The sequence below is a fragment of the Penicillium taxi genome (genome assembly GCF_028828555.1).
Source record: "Penicillium taxi strain IBT 34144 chromosome Unknown utg000002l_segment0_segment0, whole genome shotgun sequence".
Lineage (NCBI taxonomy): Eukaryota > Fungi > Ascomycota > Eurotiomycetes > Eurotiales > Aspergillaceae > Penicillium > Penicillium taxi.
The window spans coordinates 2,357,135-2,375,997 of record NW_026643204.1 but is presented as its reverse complement, the minus strand read 5'-3'; the positions used below and the strand labels follow the sequence as shown (position 1 = coordinate 2,375,997).

Sequence of the window (18,863 nt, the reverse complement as noted above, 5' to 3'; positions counted from 1 at the left end):
GTGCATAAGGTAGTTAGACTTCTAAGGGAGAACTACTACATCATCTGTTCAGAACAAAAGAGATCACTCAAAGCTGGGAAGTTCAGGGGGAAGGGAAAACCAGCCCAGACTTGTGTGGTCAGTTATGTCAGTGTCCTTATGTAGGGATAACCATAAATCGCGGATTGTAAATTTGGGAAAGATCATCATGGGTTTTTATTGGCTAGACTAGGTATTGATTTATTCCTTTTCTGGGTGTAATTATAGAGACTGTATTGGCAGAAAAAAGGCGCTAAAGCAACTCCCTTGTAGGGGATTTCAGGGGCTAAAATGAAAATAAAAAGGGAAAAGGCCCTAACAAAGCCTCAGTCGTCAAACAAAACGTGTCCAAGGCGCTTACCAGACCCACATATTGCCTATCCTGGATTCTTCAATTTCTTCTGAGTTTCAGATTTCGACAAGTTCTTTATAGTAATGGTGGCCAGGGCGTCTTTCCGTATCAGATTGGATCACGGGCCGAAATGACAGTACTTAATGCTCTGTGCTTTTGTATCCTGTAGAGATCTCGGGATGTTTAGATATGCTGGGTACATAATAGGATAGGAACGAAAATAAAAAAAGAAAATAAAAGTAAAGAAAAGAAAAGAAAAGAAAAGAAAAGAAATTTCCGAGACCAAAGTGGAAAATGCCCACTGAGACCTTTTCTACACTTGGGTGGGCTTTCCAACTTTTATCAGTCCTCAATATTGGTAGACTATAGCGAACCAATCACACTTTCCAGTTCCATTATCAGCTCTTTTACCCGAGTACCTAGACTTGTTTATTCAACCATTACTTATCTAGGTTCATAATACTCTATTTCTACTTCACACCGCCTCCATATATCTTTTGCAACCATAAAGTATGTCGGGGCAGGATCCATTCAGTCTGAAACAATGAAAGTGGAATTGATGACCGGAATATTGACATATTTGTATGGGGCAATCAGCCGTGCGGCCTAAGCTTGAATCCACTTGAATACTATATACCACGTGACTTCTTGTCTCGGAGTCCGGAGTCCGAACGCATAATCACTTTAATCTCAGCCCCCTGTTGGTGCCAACCGCTTATGCATTGAACATGACAGCATAATTCAACCTCGGAAACTGTTCTAGCAACCAGCTGTCCCGGCAACGGTCAACCCGAACAAGCTTTTCCTCTAAAAAAGTCTTACTGTCTTACTAAGTACTAACGACATATCTCACCCCGCTCAAATTATTAACCCCGTCCAATCAGCCCCGCTGATACTTGATAAGCACTACTATCAACATCGTATGGCTTTGGTATCTGGCCCTGGCAGGGCTGGAGGTTTCCCTTCTGAGGAATTACATACCTTGAAGCATGTTGCTTACATCAAGAACCTAGACAGTGTGCGTACTATCTTCTCATCATACGTATCTGGACCTGGTTGACGCGGACTATAGCGGAAAAATGAACTGGAATATTGGCTGACTGAGCATCTGCGGCTGAATGGTGTCTACTGGGGTTTGACTGCCCTTTATATTTTAGGCCATCCCGATGCTTTGTCTCGGGAAGAGACGATTGATTTTGTCCTTTCTTGTCAAAAAGAGAATGGAGGTTTCGGTGCCGCTCCCGGTCATGATGCCCATATGCTATATACCGTCTCTGCTGTCCAGATTCTTGTCACCATTGATGCAGTAGATGAACTGGAGAAGAGAGGCCAAGGTGGAAAAGAGAAAGTTGGCTCCTGTACGACACCCCTACAATGTGATTCGGTTGTAGATATCCTCGCTAAACGCTTACAGTTATTGCCAGTTTACAAAACAAAGATGATGGCTCCTTCATGGGAGATGAGTGGGGTGAAACCGATACTCGCTTCTTGTATGGTGCCTTCAATGCCCTGTCACTCCTAGGCTTAATGGACATGGTCGATGTGTCCAAGGCAGTGACCTATGTTCAAAGCTGTGAGAATTTTGATGGCGCGTATGGCATCTCTCCCGGTGCTGAGTCTCATGCCGGCCAAGTCTTTACCTGTATTGGAGCTCTGTCCATTGCAGGACGCTTGGACCTGGTCAACAAGGACCGCCTGGGGGCCTGGCTCAGTGAACGTCAGATCGAGAAGGGTGGGTTTAATGGCCGCCCAGAAAAGCTACCCGACTCTTGTTATACATGGTGGGTTGGATCAAGCCTTGCAATGATCGATCGACTTCAGTGGATCGATGGCAAGAAGCTTGCTGGTTTTGTCTTACAGTGTCAGGTCAGTTACATTGTCAGTCCTAGTATCTATACCTGCTTAACTTGGAACAGGATCCTGAAGCAGGTGGCTTTGCTGACCGACCTGGAAACATGGTCGACGTTTATCACACCCAGTTCGGTCTGGCAGGGTTAAGTCTGCTTGGCTTCGAGGGTTTACAAGAAGTAGATCCTGTTTAGTATGTATACCCGATTTGATTGAAGTACTTTTATGCTAACCACATGAAAGTTGCATGCCTAAATCTGTTATTACCCGATGCTTTGCACGATGATGAATCTTGGTATAGACTTACACTTTAATAAGTTGTGTTTGTTCTCCATGGATCAAAGCAGCTGCCTTTCTTGGCTTATTTCAGCTTCATGCCTCTCACAGTGTCTATGACAAGACAATGTGAATAAAAATACGTTTCCAAGTACCTAAGTACCAAATTAAACATTTGAAATCAAACAGGTCAAACTTCAATGTTGACGGCCGATTTGCTCCTTCCCTACTAGGGTTCCTTCTGTGTAGTAGGCTCTCTCAACCTTCTTGGCCTCAGGGACTCTTCACACCCTCTTCCCTTCCTCCCACTCCCTCATAAGTGAGCCCTCGTCGCTCCTTCGTCAATACATTTGAACAGCCTTTCTCAGTCCAGTTTTGTTCAGTCTGACAATCGCTTTGTTGCTTTGTTACTTCCGTTAGATCGGCCAATCCGATCCGCCCATTAGACAATGGATAGTGAAGATCTGCAATGCATAATCTGCACTGCAAAGCCCACATTCAGTGATATATCACATCTTTTAACCCATGTTGCCTCCAAAGCCCATTTATCTTTTTATTTCAAGCTTCAAGTCCGCAGTCATCAGGAGGAGGAGGCAACGCAGCTCCTGGAGGAATACGATGCTTGGTACAATGACAATGGCCTCGCCGTACTACTGTCTGAAAGAATGAGAACCAAGGAAGGCCGCAAAATGAAGAAGGCCCCCAGACAAGCCTCAAAAGCCCCCGTTGCCGGCAATCCTCGACCACAGAGAAAAAGCGGAAGATCCACTACAAAAGCCTCAAATTCTGCTTCAGACACATACTTTCCCGATCTCTTGGATCCACGCCTTGCAGGTCCGTCCGACAACATCAAACCAGATGCGGAAGAAGATTCATCATTCTACTTGACCTCTTATCCTCCAGCCACACCTTTGGCCAATACCCACCCAACACTCAGAATAGAGTGTGTCCCTTCAGGGCTGACACAGCCCATGTATATGGGAAACTCGACTGATTGGCATGGCGAACATCCGTATGAGCCCAGACATAACGCTCATACATCCATGAACGCTTTACAGACCCCATTGCGGACCAGACGACATGCAGCAAGTGATCCGATACCCTTGGCTGAGAGCCAATCACAAGACGTCTTCCACGAAGATGAACAAAACGAAGTTGCGGATGAGAAAACACGGGCGGAGGAGATTTCACGGTTGAAGGGCATATTTTGGCCTGGTATGGACATCTTCGACTCAGCCACACACCAAATGCGACGCAAGCGTAATCAGAAAAAGGACGCAAATGTTTTGAAACTATTGGAAAAGACATCGTCACTCGTGGAGCCTACCGAGCTCATCTTTTCTCCAGCAGGAACTTTACGAAAGGAGCGGGTGATTTCGGGCAATGTTGAAGACGATAGCCCTTTGAAGGGTGAAACTCCGGTTCCCAAGAAACGAATTTCTCGGCCAAAGAGAGAAGTCCTTCGCCAGGTGGATCCAAATATTCCCCTTGCGCAGGACAGGAAGGGTTCCAAAAAAGTGGTCACTCAAAACCTCAACGGAAAGGTCCAACAAATAGTCGTGGATACTACAGGATCCCCGCGCCGGTTGAATGATATGGCAGATTTTGGACCACCGAAGCACACGATAGATGATGAATTTGATATCTCTATGCAAGAACTTGGCAAGCGACCTCGCCAGGCCTTTACCATTTTCTCTGATGAAGTCTTAAACCCCAGTGTGACCCGAGAGGTATTGACATTGACTCCAACTCGTCTGGTTCTGGATCGCAAGCCTGATCTCTCCCACACTCATGGAATGAAGGCCAATCGAGACAAAGAAAACATCGAACCGATTTTGAATTCACAGGGTCGCGTCGGTCTCAACAACTGGCAATCTCCTTTTTTTAACCGATCTGACATTGGGAATGTCGGCTTTATCCCCGGGTACTTCTACAATGAACCTTTGGGAAATGGACTCGGTGATGATGGAAAGTCTGGTTACCGACCCAACCCTCTCCTGGCCGCTCCCAAGATGAGTTTCTATGAGGGTAACCCATATGATGATGATTTCACAGTGAGCGGAGCTTGGACGACAATATCACGTGAAGTATCAACTGAAGCGACCATCTCCGAAGCTGAGCACCGAGATCTTGCTCGGATGTACCTGGCGTGAATTGTCGAATGGAAAAATTTCACAGCTTGAGTAGCTGTGATCGTTTGTTTGGTCATGCAATTCTGAAGCATATGGACTATCGAGACAGCCAAGCCCTGGAATGTATGTCTCGACGTCAAGTTGTCTCTCGTTCAAACTTCACATTATATTGTTATTTCTTATACATGAAAACACAGCTTCATTATGATTCCAGATGTTGAGGTATGTGGATACTGAGGATGAGTGTGTATTATCCTCTACACTGTTGATGGCTTTTAAACTAGTCATACATTTTAATTGAAACCCTATAATTACCTGGTAGCCAGGCGCTTCTGTATCGTATGTTTCTCCAATTCCTCCAATTAATTAACAACGTTGGAAATCAAATAAATATGCCCTAGTTAGTTACTCGACTCATCACATGCTGAGTCAGCATACAATTAACGCCTCAGCGCGTCCATACGCGTCAAGCTCGAATTGCTAAGGCACTTGGCATCGGATCAGAGCACCATTGTCCCCGACTTTCAACTTGCATAAACATTCCCTTTTCTATAACCCTTATAGTAGACAGTGTTAGAGGGACCATGGCGCCTCTATCCTCGCCATCATCCTCCGCACCATCTTCATCCTTAAAGCGCAAGCAACCGACAATATCTAGCTTCTTCACCCAAAAGCCCGTCCCATCACATCCTAAAACCGTTGTATCTGATGAAAACAAGCCTCCGCAAGAAGAACCATCTAGAAAGCGACCAGCCGAGCCCGCTGAACCACGGATTGCATTGAAGCAGTCTGATCCCTTACCAGACGATGAAGATGATGACGACATCGTGGTACCTCCTACAAAGCGCGCCAGAACAAGCGCTTCCACTCCAAAAGATTCTATTTCAATAGTTCCAGTTGGTGGCCAATCAAACCCAGCGTCGCCATTAAGCGGCAGTCAACGGACGGACATCTTCAAATTTCAAAGCTCCCCTGCCGTTGTTGACCAAGACATCAAGCGTAAGAAGGAAAAGGACGTTCTTCACCAGAAGTACGTTCGGAAGCTTGGTGGCCCGGACTGCTTGATTGGCATTGGAAAGAGTGTCCCGAATGACGTCGTTGATGCAGAGGCGGAAGAAGGCGAGGAAGATGACGAACCCCCTCCGCCAAAAACCAAAGGGAAGGCTGTTAAGAAGGGCGGTAGCAAACTGACTCCGATGGAACGACAAGTCATCGACATAAAGCGAAAGCACATGGATACTGTCTTGGTGATTGAGGTTGGGTACAAGTTTCGGTTCTTTGGCGAGGATGCTCGCATTGCAGCCAAGGAGCTGGGGATCGTGTGTATTCCGGGGAAATTCAGGTTTGATGAGCGTATGTTGAAGAGTTCTGTTAGAGAATGATTTGCATATTAATTTTTGGTTTTTAGATCCGTCCGAGGCTCATATTGGACGCTTTGCTTCTGCTAGCATTCCGGTTCATCGCTTGCATGTTCATGTCAAGCGCTTGATTACAGCGGGCCACAAAGTTGGAGTCGTGCGTCAGATCGAGACGGCGGCTCTCAAGGCTGCTGGCGATAATCGCAATGCACCTTTCGTTCGCAAATTGACGAACTTGTATACTAAGGGAACGTATATCGATGATATTGAAGGCCTTGAAGGCCCGGCGCCCGCGGCTGGGGGTGCTTCGCCTGCTACTGGGTATATGCTCTGCGTTACAGAGACCAATGCCGGAGGGTCGGGTAGTGATGAACGAGTAAAGATCGGTATTGTTGCTGTTCAGCCTGCAACGGGCGATGTGATCTACGATGAATTCGAAGACGGATTTATGCGCAGCGAGATCGAGACGCGGCTGTTGCATATCGCGCCTTGCGAGATTTTGATTGTCGGCGAGATGTCTCGTGCAAGCGAAAAAATTGTGCAGCATCTTTCTGGCAGCAAGATGACTGTTTTCGGGGATGCGGTCCGAGTTGATAGAACGCCAAAGAAAAAAACTGCCGCTGCCGAGGCGCATAGTCATGTCACTTCTTTCTATGCAGGAAAGATGAGCGCTACTGGCATGGAAGAGGATGTTCAGGCTGTGAAGTTGCTTCAAAATGTCCTTGCGTTGCCGGGGCAGGTCAATATCTGTCTTTCTGCGATGATTGAGCATATGACCGAGTACGGACTTGAGCATGTATTTGACCTGACAAAGTATTTCCAGCCCTTCTCGGCGAGGTCGCATATGCTCCTCAATGGAAATACCCTCGTGAGTCTGGAAATCTATCAGAACCAGACGGATCACTCGGCGAAAGGTAGTCTATTTTGGACACTAGATCGAACACAAACGCGGTTTGGGCAACGCTTGTTGCGGCGCTGGGTTGGACGGCCCTTGCTGGACAAGAATCGCCTAGAAGAGCGCACCAGTGCAGTTGAGGAGCTGATCAACCCCTCTAACGCCGTTCCTGTGGAGAGAGTACGAGGGCTGCTCGGAAAAATCAAGAGTGATTTGGAAAAGAGCTTGATTCGTATATACTACGGCAAGGTAGGCCATTTTTGGCTTGTATCTGTTGAATCTCATGCTAATCTACTCAAAGTGCACAAGACCTGAGCTTCTCACCGTTCTGCAAACCATGCAAATGATTGGAATGGAGTTCGCAGACGTCAAGTCACCAGCTGACACCGGGTTGGAATCGACTCTGGTCAGTGAAGCTATTGCATCATTGCCAACCATCCAAGAAGACATTATTCGATTCTTAGAGAAGATCAACGGCCATGCCGCGCGAAACGACGATAAATACTCTTTCTTCCGCGAAGAAGATGAATCCGAAGACATCAGTGAGAAAAAGCTGGGAATCGGCTGCATTGAACACGAGCTACAAGAGCATCTCGCCGTGGCCGGAGAACGTATAGGCAGAAAGAAGGTTGAATACACGACTGTGGCCGGAATCGAGTACCTGATCGAAGTCGAAAATAACTCGTTGGCCATCAAGCGCATTCCAGCATCGTGGATCAAAATCAGTGGGACGAAAAAGGTCGCTCGTTTCCACACACCAGAAGTGATCCAACTCATCCGACAGCGCGATCAGTACAAGGAAGCTCTAGCAGCAGCCTGTGACAATGCCTTTAAAGAGCTCTTGGCTGAAATCGCAACACAGTACCAATCCTTCCGCGACTGTGTCCAGTCCCTCGCCACTCTAGATTGCCTCCTATCTCTAGCCTCAATAGCCCAGCAACCCGGCTACAACAAGCCAGAGTTCACAGACTCACCGTGCTTACAAATCTCACAAGGCCGCCACCCAATGGTCGAGCGTCTCCTAACAGACACATATGTACCAAACGACACACACCTCGATCCAGAGGGCACACGCGCCCTGCTAGTGACAGGCCCAAACATGGGCGGTAAATCCAGCTATGTACGACACGTTGCCCTAATCGCAATAATGGGCCAAATAGGCTCCTACGTCCCGGCCGCATCAGCCCGTCTAGGCCTCCTAGACGCCGTATTCACGCGCATGGGCGCCTTTGACAACATGCTAGCCGGCGAATCAACCTTCATGGTCGAGCTCTCCGAAACAGCCGACATCCTAAAACAAGCAACGCCCCGATCTCTTGTCATCCTGGATGAACTGGGTCGTGGAACCTCAACGCACGACGGTGTCGCGATCGCCCAGGCAGTCCTAGATTACATGGTCCGTTCAATCCGCTCGTTAACGCTGTTCATCACGCACTACCAGCATCTTTCGCGCATGGTACGGTCATTCCCCGACCACGCTCTCCGTAATGTGCACATGCAATTCACGGAGTCAGGACAGGACGGTGATGATATAACTTTCTTGTATGAAGTCGGCGAGGGAGTTGCGCATCGCAGCTATGGGTTGAATGTTGCCCGTTTGGCAAATTTGCCTTCTGACATCCTTGATATGGCGAGGACAAAGAGCGCCGAGTTGGAAGAGTCCATTAAACGGAAGAGATTGGGGGCTCTTGTTGCTGCTGTTGGCCGTGTTGTTGGGGAGAATTGTGCTGAAGATGATCTTCTTGAACGGTTGATTGCTAGTATTGATCAGATTTAGCTTCTAGCTTATATACTAACGACTCTATATATAAAAATTTAAGGGCATTTTACAATTTACTTAGAGAATGGTATTTAAATTTGAGTGACATTAGGGGACGAGTACAAGATAGATTTTGCACAGATCATGTTGCTCCGTTCAAGTTGACCCATAAGATTGCGCCGAGCTCCTCTCCGTGAAAAGATGCTCGTCTATGCAGAAAACCAGTCTAATGAGACGGTTGAAATGCACGGGATAGAGGATTGCACAGAGTGCTTTTGTACTCTGCGAGAAGAGAAAGTGTTTGATCATTTCAAGATTCTTGTTGATCAAGTCGTTGTAGAGGAGGAAGAAAGGTTGGTTCTGTATAAATAGTTGAAGGAATATGTTTTTAACTTCTTCGGCCTTGAAGTTTTAGAAAGCTCTGCTACTTCTTTTTCCTTTTCCTCAAGCGTTGCAGCAGGGGACTAGTACCCGGGTCGACTTGATTCATTTGGAACACAGCCCAAGAAGCGACTCGACTATATCGCACATGGTCACTGTTATTAGATTTGATGATCTCCAATCCAGTGGGTAGGTCCACCGACTGAAGTTTGCTCAGACTGCTAATAGCCTTCTTTAAGGCATCAAGCCCAAACAAGTCAACCCGGACTAGTGTGATGGAAATCTGTTAAGTCTCAGATGTACCGATTACACGATGTGTTCATCGAGCTGCCTAGACCAGATCAGTCGGTCTGACTCTAATTTGTCGCATTTGAGTCTCAGCTCAGCTCACTCCTCCCGACTGACGACTGGCATTGAGATCCTTAGTAGGAATTTCAACTCGAGGCACTCTCGCTCTGAGACGATTCAAGGTATTGGGTTCATCGAAGTCCTCAGAAGCATGTACACACTCATTCAGCTCAATATTCGTGATTGCAGGTATAACCTCGATCGCACCAGGCCCAGGGCCAAGACCAGAGGGATACTGGCCAGCAAGGTGGGCGGATATCACGGGTGTACTCGTCCAGCTTGAGATCTTCTCGCAGTAGAGGTAGATCAGGGTAGACACCACCTCTGCTAAGATCCACTTCGACCGTTTAGCTCCTGGTTAGGAGGCTGGTCCCACTGTGAGCTCTGTTTTCATAGGCTGTCCTCTTGGCCGAAGAGGACTGGGGAGGGGACTCTTCCGCCTTCATGTAGCGGATTCGGATTTTGTTTCATGATCAAGAGCCTGCATTACTTGAGTCGCTGATCATGCGTCACATGATAATAGGCATACTTGCAAGAAGCGGCAAGGCAAACATCCTTGTGAAAAGGCATCTTGGAGCATATTAGAATTCGCCTCTGATTGTTCTGTCCATGCTGTAGAAGAGGAGATCCGCCAGGACCACCACTGAGGTGCTCTGAGTGGAGTGTCTTGATAATCGCTTGCATGACCAAGACCCATCCAATATCAAACCCCACAAATACAGATAGGTTCTTTTCAAGCAGCATAGGCAGCGTTTGGTGCACCATCACCGCTCCGATATAGGTGAGGGAAATGAGAGCCAGATGACGCACGCACTGCATTTTAGGCGACCAGAGAAGACATCATATCCTCTCCTCCAAACTGCGGAATCAATGTCCAGGCTGCTTGCACAATTTACCAGGTTTGTTGCCTAGATCTCGAAGTCTCTGCTGTTCCTGCTCTGGATCTGCTCGTAATTAAGCAAGCCATAGATGGCTTACCCTGGTCCATACTTTATACCAGGTACAAAGTTCTGTCCTTGCCTAGCTGCGCGATTGCATTTGCAGAGCAATGTAGGGGGCAACTGGTTCTGCTTTTTGATGACACTTGAAAAAAGAGAAAAATATTGCTTTTGTTGAATCAAAAGAGAACGTGCGTTACGTAGTCAGGTCTGCCGCCATGTGCGTGCGCTCAATTGATAAGGTAGATAAATTAGATCCATCACAGAATGGTTGTCAAGAAGAGATGGAAAGGAAGATCGGTTCCTTGAAGCACTGCACCCAGCCTTGGTGTGCAAAAGTGAGACCGGCTCCCCTCTCCATCAATAGTTGGGATATATGTAGGAAGGAGAAAGGAAGTGAGTGGAACATTCAAGTTATGCCCCAAGTCCTGTGAGTTTCGCCAAATTGCGGTGGCTGTATCTCACGGGGCTTGAATGCTCTGGAGTAGATCATGGATAGTTATTGGTTAGGCAGAGAAGTTCCAATAAGGGCCGAGTCTTCATAATTCTTCGAAAAGTAGGCGAGTGAATGTAGGAGGAAGAATGGTTTTGGGTGGGCATTGTCCGGTTATAAAACAATTTAGATAGGTATTAATTGCATTAATTCATTACCTCTGTTGCTGTTACTGCCTGGATGACGCCAAGGTGAGGCCAAGGTAAAAGCAAAGTGATATGAAAGTGAAGTGACGTGCGTTTTTGGCGAGGCCAAGATCAATTAAATACTGGCAGGGCAGTAAGGATCTCGAATTCTCACCATAATAAATCCTCATTCTCCTCGGACGAGGATGATGAGTTGTCAGCAATCACAATGCCACACCAATCACGCCATACCATTGAGTGCAGTGTGAGGCTGTCTCATCTGAGCCATTTTCCGGCCATGGTGAAAATGAGATAAAGATGACATGACAGCCGAGCGCATTGCGCTTTAGACAAAGCCAAAGTGAGAAGGAGGTGAAACTGAGATGACATGCGCATTGCGTTTTATGCAAGGTAAAGACAAGAGTGAGCTCGGCAAATTTGCGATTTGATGCGCATGGTGCAGCTTCCAATCAGTTGGCAGTTGTGTTGTTACATAACATGATTGCTTGAATATCAGCAACTTTTGTGCCTTAAAGAGAGTGTTAGCTACAGCCATGGAGTTATTTGTCATTGAAAACAAAATCTGTGTGCTGTTAATGGCTGAAAAGTAGTGGATGAAGAAGAGAAGAAATTCACTGTAGACTCGGCCTTCATGATTGCGAGCTGTTGAAGGAGAGAATCACCTTGATCGAAGGCGGGGAGACTTTGTGCCAGTTCAAGTTGATCTGCGGCTGTTCGGGTTGGGGAGATTTATCGTGAAAGCAGTGAAACTTGAGAGATGGCAATACTAGCTCTCCCATTCCGAAATGAAGGTTGGCTGAGATGTCGGATACAGCTTTCTTGGCAGACCAAAGCGCATCGAGATTAAAGTGGTCTAAAATTAAGTAAGAGAGGTGGAGATATCATGATATTTTTGACAGAATCGTATTGTCGCCTTTCAAGGTTACTTGGTGACATTCTCCTTTTGGGACTCGGCGGATGGGTTGACATATTTAAGATGTTCGTGCATCGTCCACACTGTAGCGTATTTATTGAATATTAGTGTCAATCATGAGATTAAAACGTCCAGTTGCTGACATGGCCAGCCAACATCGGAGGACTGATGTTGCTGCTCCCACATAGATGCTCCGAGGAAGCTTGCTAGACACCTTGTAACAACAGATGGCATCACATGACATGTTGAGTAGCAAATTCACCTCACTAAGTGAGGTGAAAGTGATATGAGAGTGATGCAGAAATGGCATGAAGTACAAAGGTTTTCAATCCTTCCTAGCCATCGCCATTTGTTCAAGGCCCTTTCGGCACATGATTCCTAGGAAGAAGCTTTGGCTTCCTCTGGTTAAGTCGTTTGAGCAACCTTGGAATGCACAAGATATGACATGAGCCAGGTATTGAAGTGAAATGGTTCAGTCAAATTGAAATAGTTGAAATAGTTGAAGTAGTTGAAGCGGGCAACCTTATATCAAAATCATTCGTAAGTAGAAAGTTACTTGAACAATATTGAAGCGGAAAGTTCCAGACTCAATCTTGAACTGCGCCCTTTTATCTACCTAGGACATTGGGAATGTATGAATCACCACATACACAATGCCTCGGTGGATTCAAGGCCATGAGTGCCTAGCCCTCGCCCGATCTACGTTAGATCCCCACACCTAGGCACGGACGAAGACCTAGTTTACGTCCCGGCGCTTAACCATGTTAGGTATCACTTAGCTATCCATCTTTGAGCGGGTTGGTATCCGCTGAAAGAGTAATTGTGAACTTTGGCGAAGTATCTACTGATACTGCAATGATCCTACGGAGATCACCAAAAAGCGAGACTTTTATCTGCCAAATGTTCTCCAAAAGTGGGTTCATACTCCGCAAAAACAGGCTTACAGAAAGTACCACAACCTTAAAATAATAGAATCATTAAATCATGGTGGGTAATATGGCCGAGAGCTACTCCGTACAAAACGTGTGACTGCAGAGGTAGACGTAGGCTGAGGTAAGGGCTTAGGGAGTCAAGATACTCGACCCCCGCCGTCGATATTGATTAAGATACAATAACTTGGGATTGTGGCCACACACTGCTATGCCTTGCTGTAAAATATCCTTGAATTTCCCCATGAAGTCATTTTTGCTCAGCCATTGAAGACAAAAACACAGTGTCGAGCCGAGAGATAGAGGGAGACGAAAGCGCGGAAAAAATGTCGTTTTGGAGAATTTTTAACGGAGACGACGGGCCTCACGCTCGGACTCGAGCAGGCACAGGATGTCGTCAACACGGACTGTTGTGGAAAGTAATTCATTAGTGTTTTTGATGCGAGTGGTTGATTGTTGAATTTCCGAATCGACCACAAGAAATAAGACACAGGTTCGACAGAGGTTCGGCATAGATTCGGTATAGATTCCATATCGAATTCCATCTTCATGAATCCACCTGTATCCTTCCTCTTGCGGTCTTCCTCGAGATTCAGTGAAATCGGAATCGGAATCGCATACCTGGGCCCTTGACGTTGCGGATAATGCTACGGGAAGTGTCGTCCATGAACTCGACGCGAACCTGGGTGACACCACCACGGGAACCTGGCGGAGAAGAAAAACAATCAGTATTCGCGGTATTCTCAAAAATGGCGAGCACTTCGTTATACGATTTGGGATGGCGGATGGCGATTTGGATGGGTGCGATTCAGGAATCCCGAATCTCGAAATTGTGTATAATTGTAGGTATTTGATGGCGGAGAATGGACGTACCGGTGCGACCGAGAACACGGGTCACCTTGACGAGCTTAACGGGCTGCTTGCTGGAATCCATCTTGAAGAGGAAGGGGTAAGCTCGGTGGTTGGTGAGGTGGTGGAAGTGCTGGGTGAGGAAGGGCGGATCGGATTTGGTGAAGACTTTGTGGGTTCCAAATTAGTTACGCGAGGGCTAAAAAATTATTGACACCTGACCCGTCAGGCGATGATAAATATTATATTGATGACTCAGCTGGACCGACCTCGGGATGCGACCTGATAATTCAGGCAGAAAGACTTTCCTTTGTACGGCCTAATTAGTACTGGCTGTAATACCGAGTACAATAACATAGATTGCTAAATTGTTTCTGTAGAGAGTCCAAATTTCATTCTTGATAATCAATTGTAACATTGAAGTTTGAACAAACCAACGTCTAAATTCAAACAATCTGATCCACGTGGGCCTGTCGTTGAATCTCCGCCGCCTTTGATCTTACCTTGGCTCCGCTATCGTCACCGAGGACGGAGCACACCCCTCTAATTTTCTGCCGCAAAGGGTATCACTTCCTTCCACGACATAGTACACTTTTGAAGGTCCATTGCCTTACGACATAAGAAGGCAGTCTTCCGCAATTATTCCGATCCTCAATTCTCACCACCTTTATCCCTCCGAACACCCGCAAAAAAACAATATCGTGTCCCGCGCATTAATCATGGATCTCGTCAACCAGTGAGTCACTGACGAAGAAACATATACTAGAAACAGTTGATAACATGCAATTCACAGCCTCGAAGGAAGACTCCTTTTCGCCGTGCCCAAAAGCAAGTTCTCCCTCATCCACCACCATGACTCATAGCCCTATTCGCAAAGCAAAGCAAGAGCGATATCATACCATAGAGAAAGAAAGAGGAAGAGAAAGAGAAATACAACTAACCGCGCGCAAAACATACAGAGGGCCGCCTGCAACAAGCAACCCTTGACCTGCTATCCGGCTCGGACATCCAATTCCGCCGCGAAACCCGCCTCGACATCGCACTGGTCAAGAACCTGCCCATCGCGCTGATCTTCCTGCCCGCAGCCGACATCCCCACCTTCGTCGGTGAAGGCCGCGTCGACCTAGGCATCACAGGCCGTGACCAGGTCGCCGAGCACGACTGCACCCTCCCGCACGGCGAGACCTCTCGCGTCGAGGAGATTCTTGACCTAGGCTTCGGCGCCTGCAAGCTGCAGGTGCAGGTGCCGGAGAAGGGCGATATCACCGAGGCTAAGCAGCTTATTGGCCGCAACGTCGTTACCAGCTTCACCGCGCTTTCGCAGTCTTTCTTTGCTGGACTTGAGGGTACTGCGCCTGGTGAGAAACTCGCTACTAAGATCAAGTATGTGGGAGGTAGTGTCGAGGCTGCCTGTGCGCTGGGTGTTGCAGATGGAATTGTGGATCTTGTCGGTATGTTGACCCTGTCTCTGAATGATTGAAGTGTGTCCCGTTCTAACTATCATTTCCTAGAATCTGGTGAAACCATGAAGGCAGCCGGCCTCAAAGCAATCGACACAGTTGTCTCAAGTACCGCAGTCCTAGTCAAATCCCGCGACTCCAATAACAAGCTTGTGGAACTGATCACCTCCCGCATCCGTGGTGTGATCACCGCTAAGAAATTTGTGTTGTGCCAGTACAACATCCCCCGGTCTGAGTTGGCCACCGCGTCTAAAATCACACCTGGAAAGCGCGCACCCACTATCACTGCCCTCGAGGAAGAGGGCTGGGTTGCTGTTAGCTCTATGGTTGAGAAGAAGCAGATTGCGACTGTTATGGATGAGCTGATCCAGGTTGGAGCTACTGATATTTTGGTTATGAACATTGCCAACTCGCGAACGGATTAGCAGGGACTTGTGACTCCTGTTTGATTCGATTTCGAGGATTTTCTTTACATATTGGGGGGAAAAAACAATACAAGAGACTTGTTAGTTTCGGGCGACGTACATAGAGCATTGAGATTTATAGCGGGTTTGAAAAAAAAAAATAAATAATATGTTATTTTTTTACCTTAGTACTAGAAATGTATTTTTCTAAATGTGTAATATGTAACAATGAAGAGGGAAAAAACGCCCATCGTAATATCGTACAAGTAAAAGAAAGAAAGAAAAGATCATGTCGTAACGCGTAGCATGGTATCATCAAAGAACGCAAACAATGCAAGGCAATCAGGTAATCTGTCTGCCAAAAGGCAAATTAGTTCTATCGTCTAGTTACCCAACCCAACTCCCTCCTTCCTTCCACGAATAATCGCTCTTAGACACTGTCCCACTCCCTCAAGGTCACCAAGTAACCCGACATGGCCGCGGTCACTCTTCACCAATCCATCCTTGATAATGCGGTATCCAGGCGGTAGCATCGCTGCAGTGGCGAGACAGACTCCATCACCAGCAGCAAAGGCGAGGTCATCGTAGCAATCTGTCTGCTTGATTGACTCGCGCGAGACGACGCGGGCCCCGTATACAGTTGGGATGTTCTTGGTGTAGATGACCGAAGCGGGTGGGTAGCGGTTTTCGGATCCATGGGTCGGGATATATTCTAGTTCCTTTTTGAAGCGCTTCACTTCGGCTAGGGTGCGTTCTAGATACTCCATTGCCGCGGCGCGGGGGATCGTGCTTGTTGTTGAGGTTTTGTTGGAAGTGGAACTTCCGCGTGGGTGCACGATTGGGCCGGGGATGCCGTCATTTTCACGAGATGAAAATTCCTGTGAGTGCTCGATCGGCATGGTTGCTGCGTGCTTGAAGAATTTTGGAGCATTTTCGTCATCTGTCGGGCTTGTGTTGGGGTCGTTGATGTCGAGGTCATCGCGCGGACCGAGCGAGAATCGCTTTCCGATCTGGGCGAGGTCTTTGAATAGAGAGCCTACTGGTGGTTGGATGGCGGGGCCGATGCACGGGGAGAGACGGTGTTCTTCCCACGAGCGGGGGTCGAAGAAATCGACGGGGAACTCTTCTTTGCTCTGCTTGTCGATGAAGCAGTGGCCGTCATCTGGGAGAAGAGCGAAGCTGGTGCGGAAGGTGAAGTTGACTTGTGCTGTCAGGACTCGTGAGCTGATGAGCACGTCATCGCCAAAGCGCAGTGGACCGAGGATGTTCACGCAGTGCTGTGGTACTCCTGCATATACAACGCCGGCGAAAAGTTCAGGTCGCTTGTTAACGGCATGACGAGTGATGAGACCGCCCAGACTGTGGGCGACGACGATGGCGCCACGTCGACCTGATCCGCCTTCTGATGTCATATTGTTACACGGCAAGCTCTCGAGGAAATTGATGAGGTTTGCGGATAGCATTTCTGGACTCAGTCGCCAGTCGTATCCGTAGTCCCAGACACGAAGGTCACCACGCACGGAATTTTCACACTTACGCAACCGCTTCATGAGTCGTCGGCAAATATCCACAGGTCCGACATGAGACAGAACGCCAGAGGGGATGATTGTCTCTTCCATACGTTCTTCGTCCTCTCTGGTCAATCCGACTTCGAGGTCTACCTTACGCAGATTCAAGCCCACCTTAATTGGCACCCAAAGTTGACGATGTGGGGGTTTGGCAGAACGCAGTATCGAGCCGCGGTATCCTCCCAGAATCACAACGTCGCCAATCATTTCCGACATGGCTTCGTCCAAAATTGGATGGCCTGACTCTGGGTTGGCCTTGGGGGCTGGAGGTGGCGATGCAGTGCGAGCCGGTCCATTGTTTGTATTAGAATTGGAGTTCGTATCGAAGAGCGACGGTAAAGAGCCCCAATCATTGCCCAGATGAAGGGTTGGCATGCTGAGCAGCCGGCTACTTGAATCCTGGAAACTATCCTTGATGGCCTTGAAGCGACTATTGACTTGTGAATGCACATTCTCATAGAGGGGGCGCTGGTCAAGCGACGAAGCTGCTGACGAGGCGCGCAGGTAAAGCGACCGATCTGAAGTTGATCTGTGCAGACTACGCCCCTCCCTTTCAGAACTATTTCGTCTCTCTGCCTCCGGTGGGCGTAGTCCAGAGGTTCTACTACAATCTCCGCTGACAGTCCGCCTTGTAAGAGCGTCTCTGCGATCCAACGACGAAGTTCTCGTATCTCTCTCGGAGTTTAATTTGATAGAATCCTGCACAGTCTGGCTGCGGGCTCTGTTTCGAGAATTGTCTCTAGAATTGCCATGGCGGAACGACAGCGACGGCCTTTTCGTCAAAGAGCCCAGATCTGGCAGGAACTTCTTCAGCTCCCCAGACCAGGCTCGCGGCCGACTAGGCAATGAGGTCTTCAACAGCGACCGAGTAAAGCCAGAGCGCTGAGTGGCCTGTGACTGCTTAGTCCCAGATCCTAAGGACTTAGTTGGAACGTGTCCGCTGGGGCCACGCGGCGCACGAAGATCCACCGATACCCCTTGCGCGAAGCGGTGCGTCGCCCGATAAGCTTCCCCTTCTCCGGCTGCTGCTTGCTGGCGGAGCAACCTTTGTTCCACGGCTTCAGGCTCCACTTCCACACTCACAGGTTCCGCCGTTATTTCCGAGGCAAAAAGACCATCTTCACCGACAGTATCCGGGATTTCGGTGAAGTATCCACCCTGGGCTTCCAATACTCTGTTTTTTTCCTCGGCTGGCGTGGCTCTCGCTTTCATGCGGCTCTGCTGTCGGCCGATGCTGACTCCCACGACGTCGCAGGCGGCATCTTCGTCGACCTCGTGGGCGGGGTGTGCATGTGGTTCGTCACTGTCCGAGCTGTAATATGACGAGGAGTGCGAAGGTGAATCGGAGGCGATGACATTGACGGATGATTCAGATGTATATGGCTCTTGCTGTTGCAGTGGCGGTGCTGGGTCTGGGACTGGCTCTGTCGAATGAATGGGACCTTTCACGCCTTCCGGCAGAGAATCAGGCCCGTCTGCGGCGAGGGAAGCCATCGCTAATTGAACAGATGCTATAGAGTACCAATGAAATGATCAGGCATTAGGTGAGTCGTACAGAAGATATGTGCAATGACCCCAGAAGAAGAAAGAGGGAAAAGAAAAAACGGCGTTCAGCTCAGAATCAGCAGTGTAAGATGCACAGGTCAGATTGGGCCGCAATGAAGGATACTAGGTAATATATAGAAATAGGATAGTAGATAGGTAGAACAAGAGCTAGACCTTGACTAAAATGCGGGCAGAAGTTGATTAGTTATAAAACTAAGAAGTGGACGGAAGCAGAGTGGAGAAGAGCACAG

General features: G+C 48.0%; 10 protein-coding genes across 10 annotated transcripts; 5 read left to right on the top strand and 5 right to left on the bottom strand.

The window, feature by feature from the left end:
• Positions 1 to 1,292: 1,292 nt before the first annotated feature.
• N7495_002800 (Rab geranylgeranyltransferase subunit beta BET2) lies at positions 1,293 to 2,504 on the top strand (the record flags this gene model as incomplete). Its single annotated transcript, XM_057205469.1, has 5 exons — positions 1,293 to 1,388; positions 1,443 to 1,728; positions 1,785 to 2,236; positions 2,287 to 2,411; positions 2,462 to 2,504. The coding sequence occupies 5 exons, from the start codon at positions 1,293 to 1,295 to the stop codon at positions 2,502 to 2,504; spliced, it is 1,002 nt and encodes a 333-aa protein (XP_057066076.1).
• Positions 2,505 to 2,943: 439 nt separating this feature from the next.
• Positions 2,944 to 4,647, top strand: N7495_002799 (uncharacterized protein; the record flags this gene model as incomplete). Its single annotated transcript, XM_057205468.1, has 1 exon — positions 2,944 to 4,647. The coding sequence occupies one exon, from the start codon at positions 2,944 to 2,946 to the stop codon at positions 4,645 to 4,647; it is 1,704 nt and encodes a 567-aa protein (XP_057066075.1).
• Positions 4,648 to 5,210: 563 nt separating this feature from the next.
• Positions 5,211 to 8,656, top strand: msh3 (mismatch repair protein MSH3; the record flags this gene model as incomplete). Its single annotated transcript, XM_057205467.1, has 3 exons — positions 5,211 to 5,979; positions 6,035 to 7,128; positions 7,181 to 8,656. 3 exons carry the CDS (start codon positions 5,211 to 5,213, stop codon positions 8,654 to 8,656), a joined length of 3,339 nt encoding a protein of 1,112 aa, XP_057066074.1.
• A 406-nt stretch (positions 8,657 to 9,062) lies between these two features.
• Positions 9,063 to 9,813, bottom strand: N7495_002797 (uncharacterized protein; the record flags this gene model as incomplete). Its single annotated transcript, XM_057205466.1, has 3 exons — positions 9,063 to 9,302; positions 9,411 to 9,721; positions 9,744 to 9,813. The coding sequence occupies 3 exons, from the start codon at positions 9,811 to 9,813 to the stop codon at positions 9,063 to 9,065; spliced, it is 621 nt and encodes a 206-aa protein (XP_057066073.1).
• Positions 9,814 to 9,853: 40 nt separating this feature from the next.
• On the bottom strand, positions 9,854 to 10,186 carry N7495_002796 (uncharacterized protein; the record flags this gene model as incomplete). Its single annotated transcript, XM_057205465.1, has 1 exon — positions 9,854 to 10,186. One exon carries the CDS (start codon positions 10,184 to 10,186, stop codon positions 9,854 to 9,856), a length of 333 nt encoding a protein of 110 aa, XP_057066072.1.
• A 1,680-nt stretch (positions 10,187 to 11,866) lies between these two features.
• Positions 11,867 to 12,101, bottom strand: N7495_002795 (uncharacterized protein; the record flags this gene model as incomplete). Its single annotated transcript, XM_057205464.1, has 2 exons — positions 11,867 to 11,940; positions 11,987 to 12,101. The coding sequence occupies 2 exons, from the start codon at positions 12,099 to 12,101 to the stop codon at positions 11,867 to 11,869; spliced, it is 189 nt and encodes a 62-aa protein (XP_057066071.1).
• Positions 12,102 to 13,131: 1,030 nt separating this feature from the next.
• On the bottom strand, positions 13,132 to 13,720 carry N7495_002794 (40S ribosomal protein eS28; the record flags this gene model as incomplete). Its single annotated transcript, XM_057205463.1, has 3 exons — positions 13,132 to 13,193; positions 13,408 to 13,491; positions 13,660 to 13,720. 3 exons carry the CDS (start codon positions 13,718 to 13,720, stop codon positions 13,132 to 13,134), a joined length of 207 nt encoding a protein of 68 aa, XP_057066070.1.
• A 634-nt stretch (positions 13,721 to 14,354) lies between these two features.
• Positions 14,355 to 15,115, top strand: N7495_002793 (ATP phosphoribosyltransferase; the record flags this gene model as incomplete). The annotated part of the gene is made up of 2 exons (XM_057205462.1): positions 14,355 to 14,363; positions 14,597 to 15,115. 2 exons carry the CDS (start codon positions 14,355 to 14,357, stop codon positions 15,113 to 15,115), a joined length of 528 nt encoding a protein of 175 aa, XP_057066069.1.
• A 45-nt stretch (positions 15,116 to 15,160) lies between these two features.
• N7495_002792 (uncharacterized protein) lies at positions 15,161 to 15,520 on the top strand (the record flags this gene model as incomplete). The annotated part of the gene is made up of 1 exon (XM_057205461.1): positions 15,161 to 15,520. One exon carries the CDS (start codon positions 15,161 to 15,163, stop codon positions 15,518 to 15,520), a length of 360 nt encoding a protein of 119 aa, XP_057066068.1.
• A 362-nt stretch (positions 15,521 to 15,882) lies between these two features.
• N7495_002791 (uncharacterized protein) lies at positions 15,883 to 18,561 on the bottom strand (the record flags this gene model as incomplete). The annotated part of the gene is made up of 1 exon (XM_057205460.1): positions 15,883 to 18,561. One exon carries the CDS (start codon positions 18,559 to 18,561, stop codon positions 15,883 to 15,885), a length of 2,679 nt encoding a protein of 892 aa, XP_057066067.1.
• Positions 18,562 to 18,863: the final 302 nt, after the last annotated feature.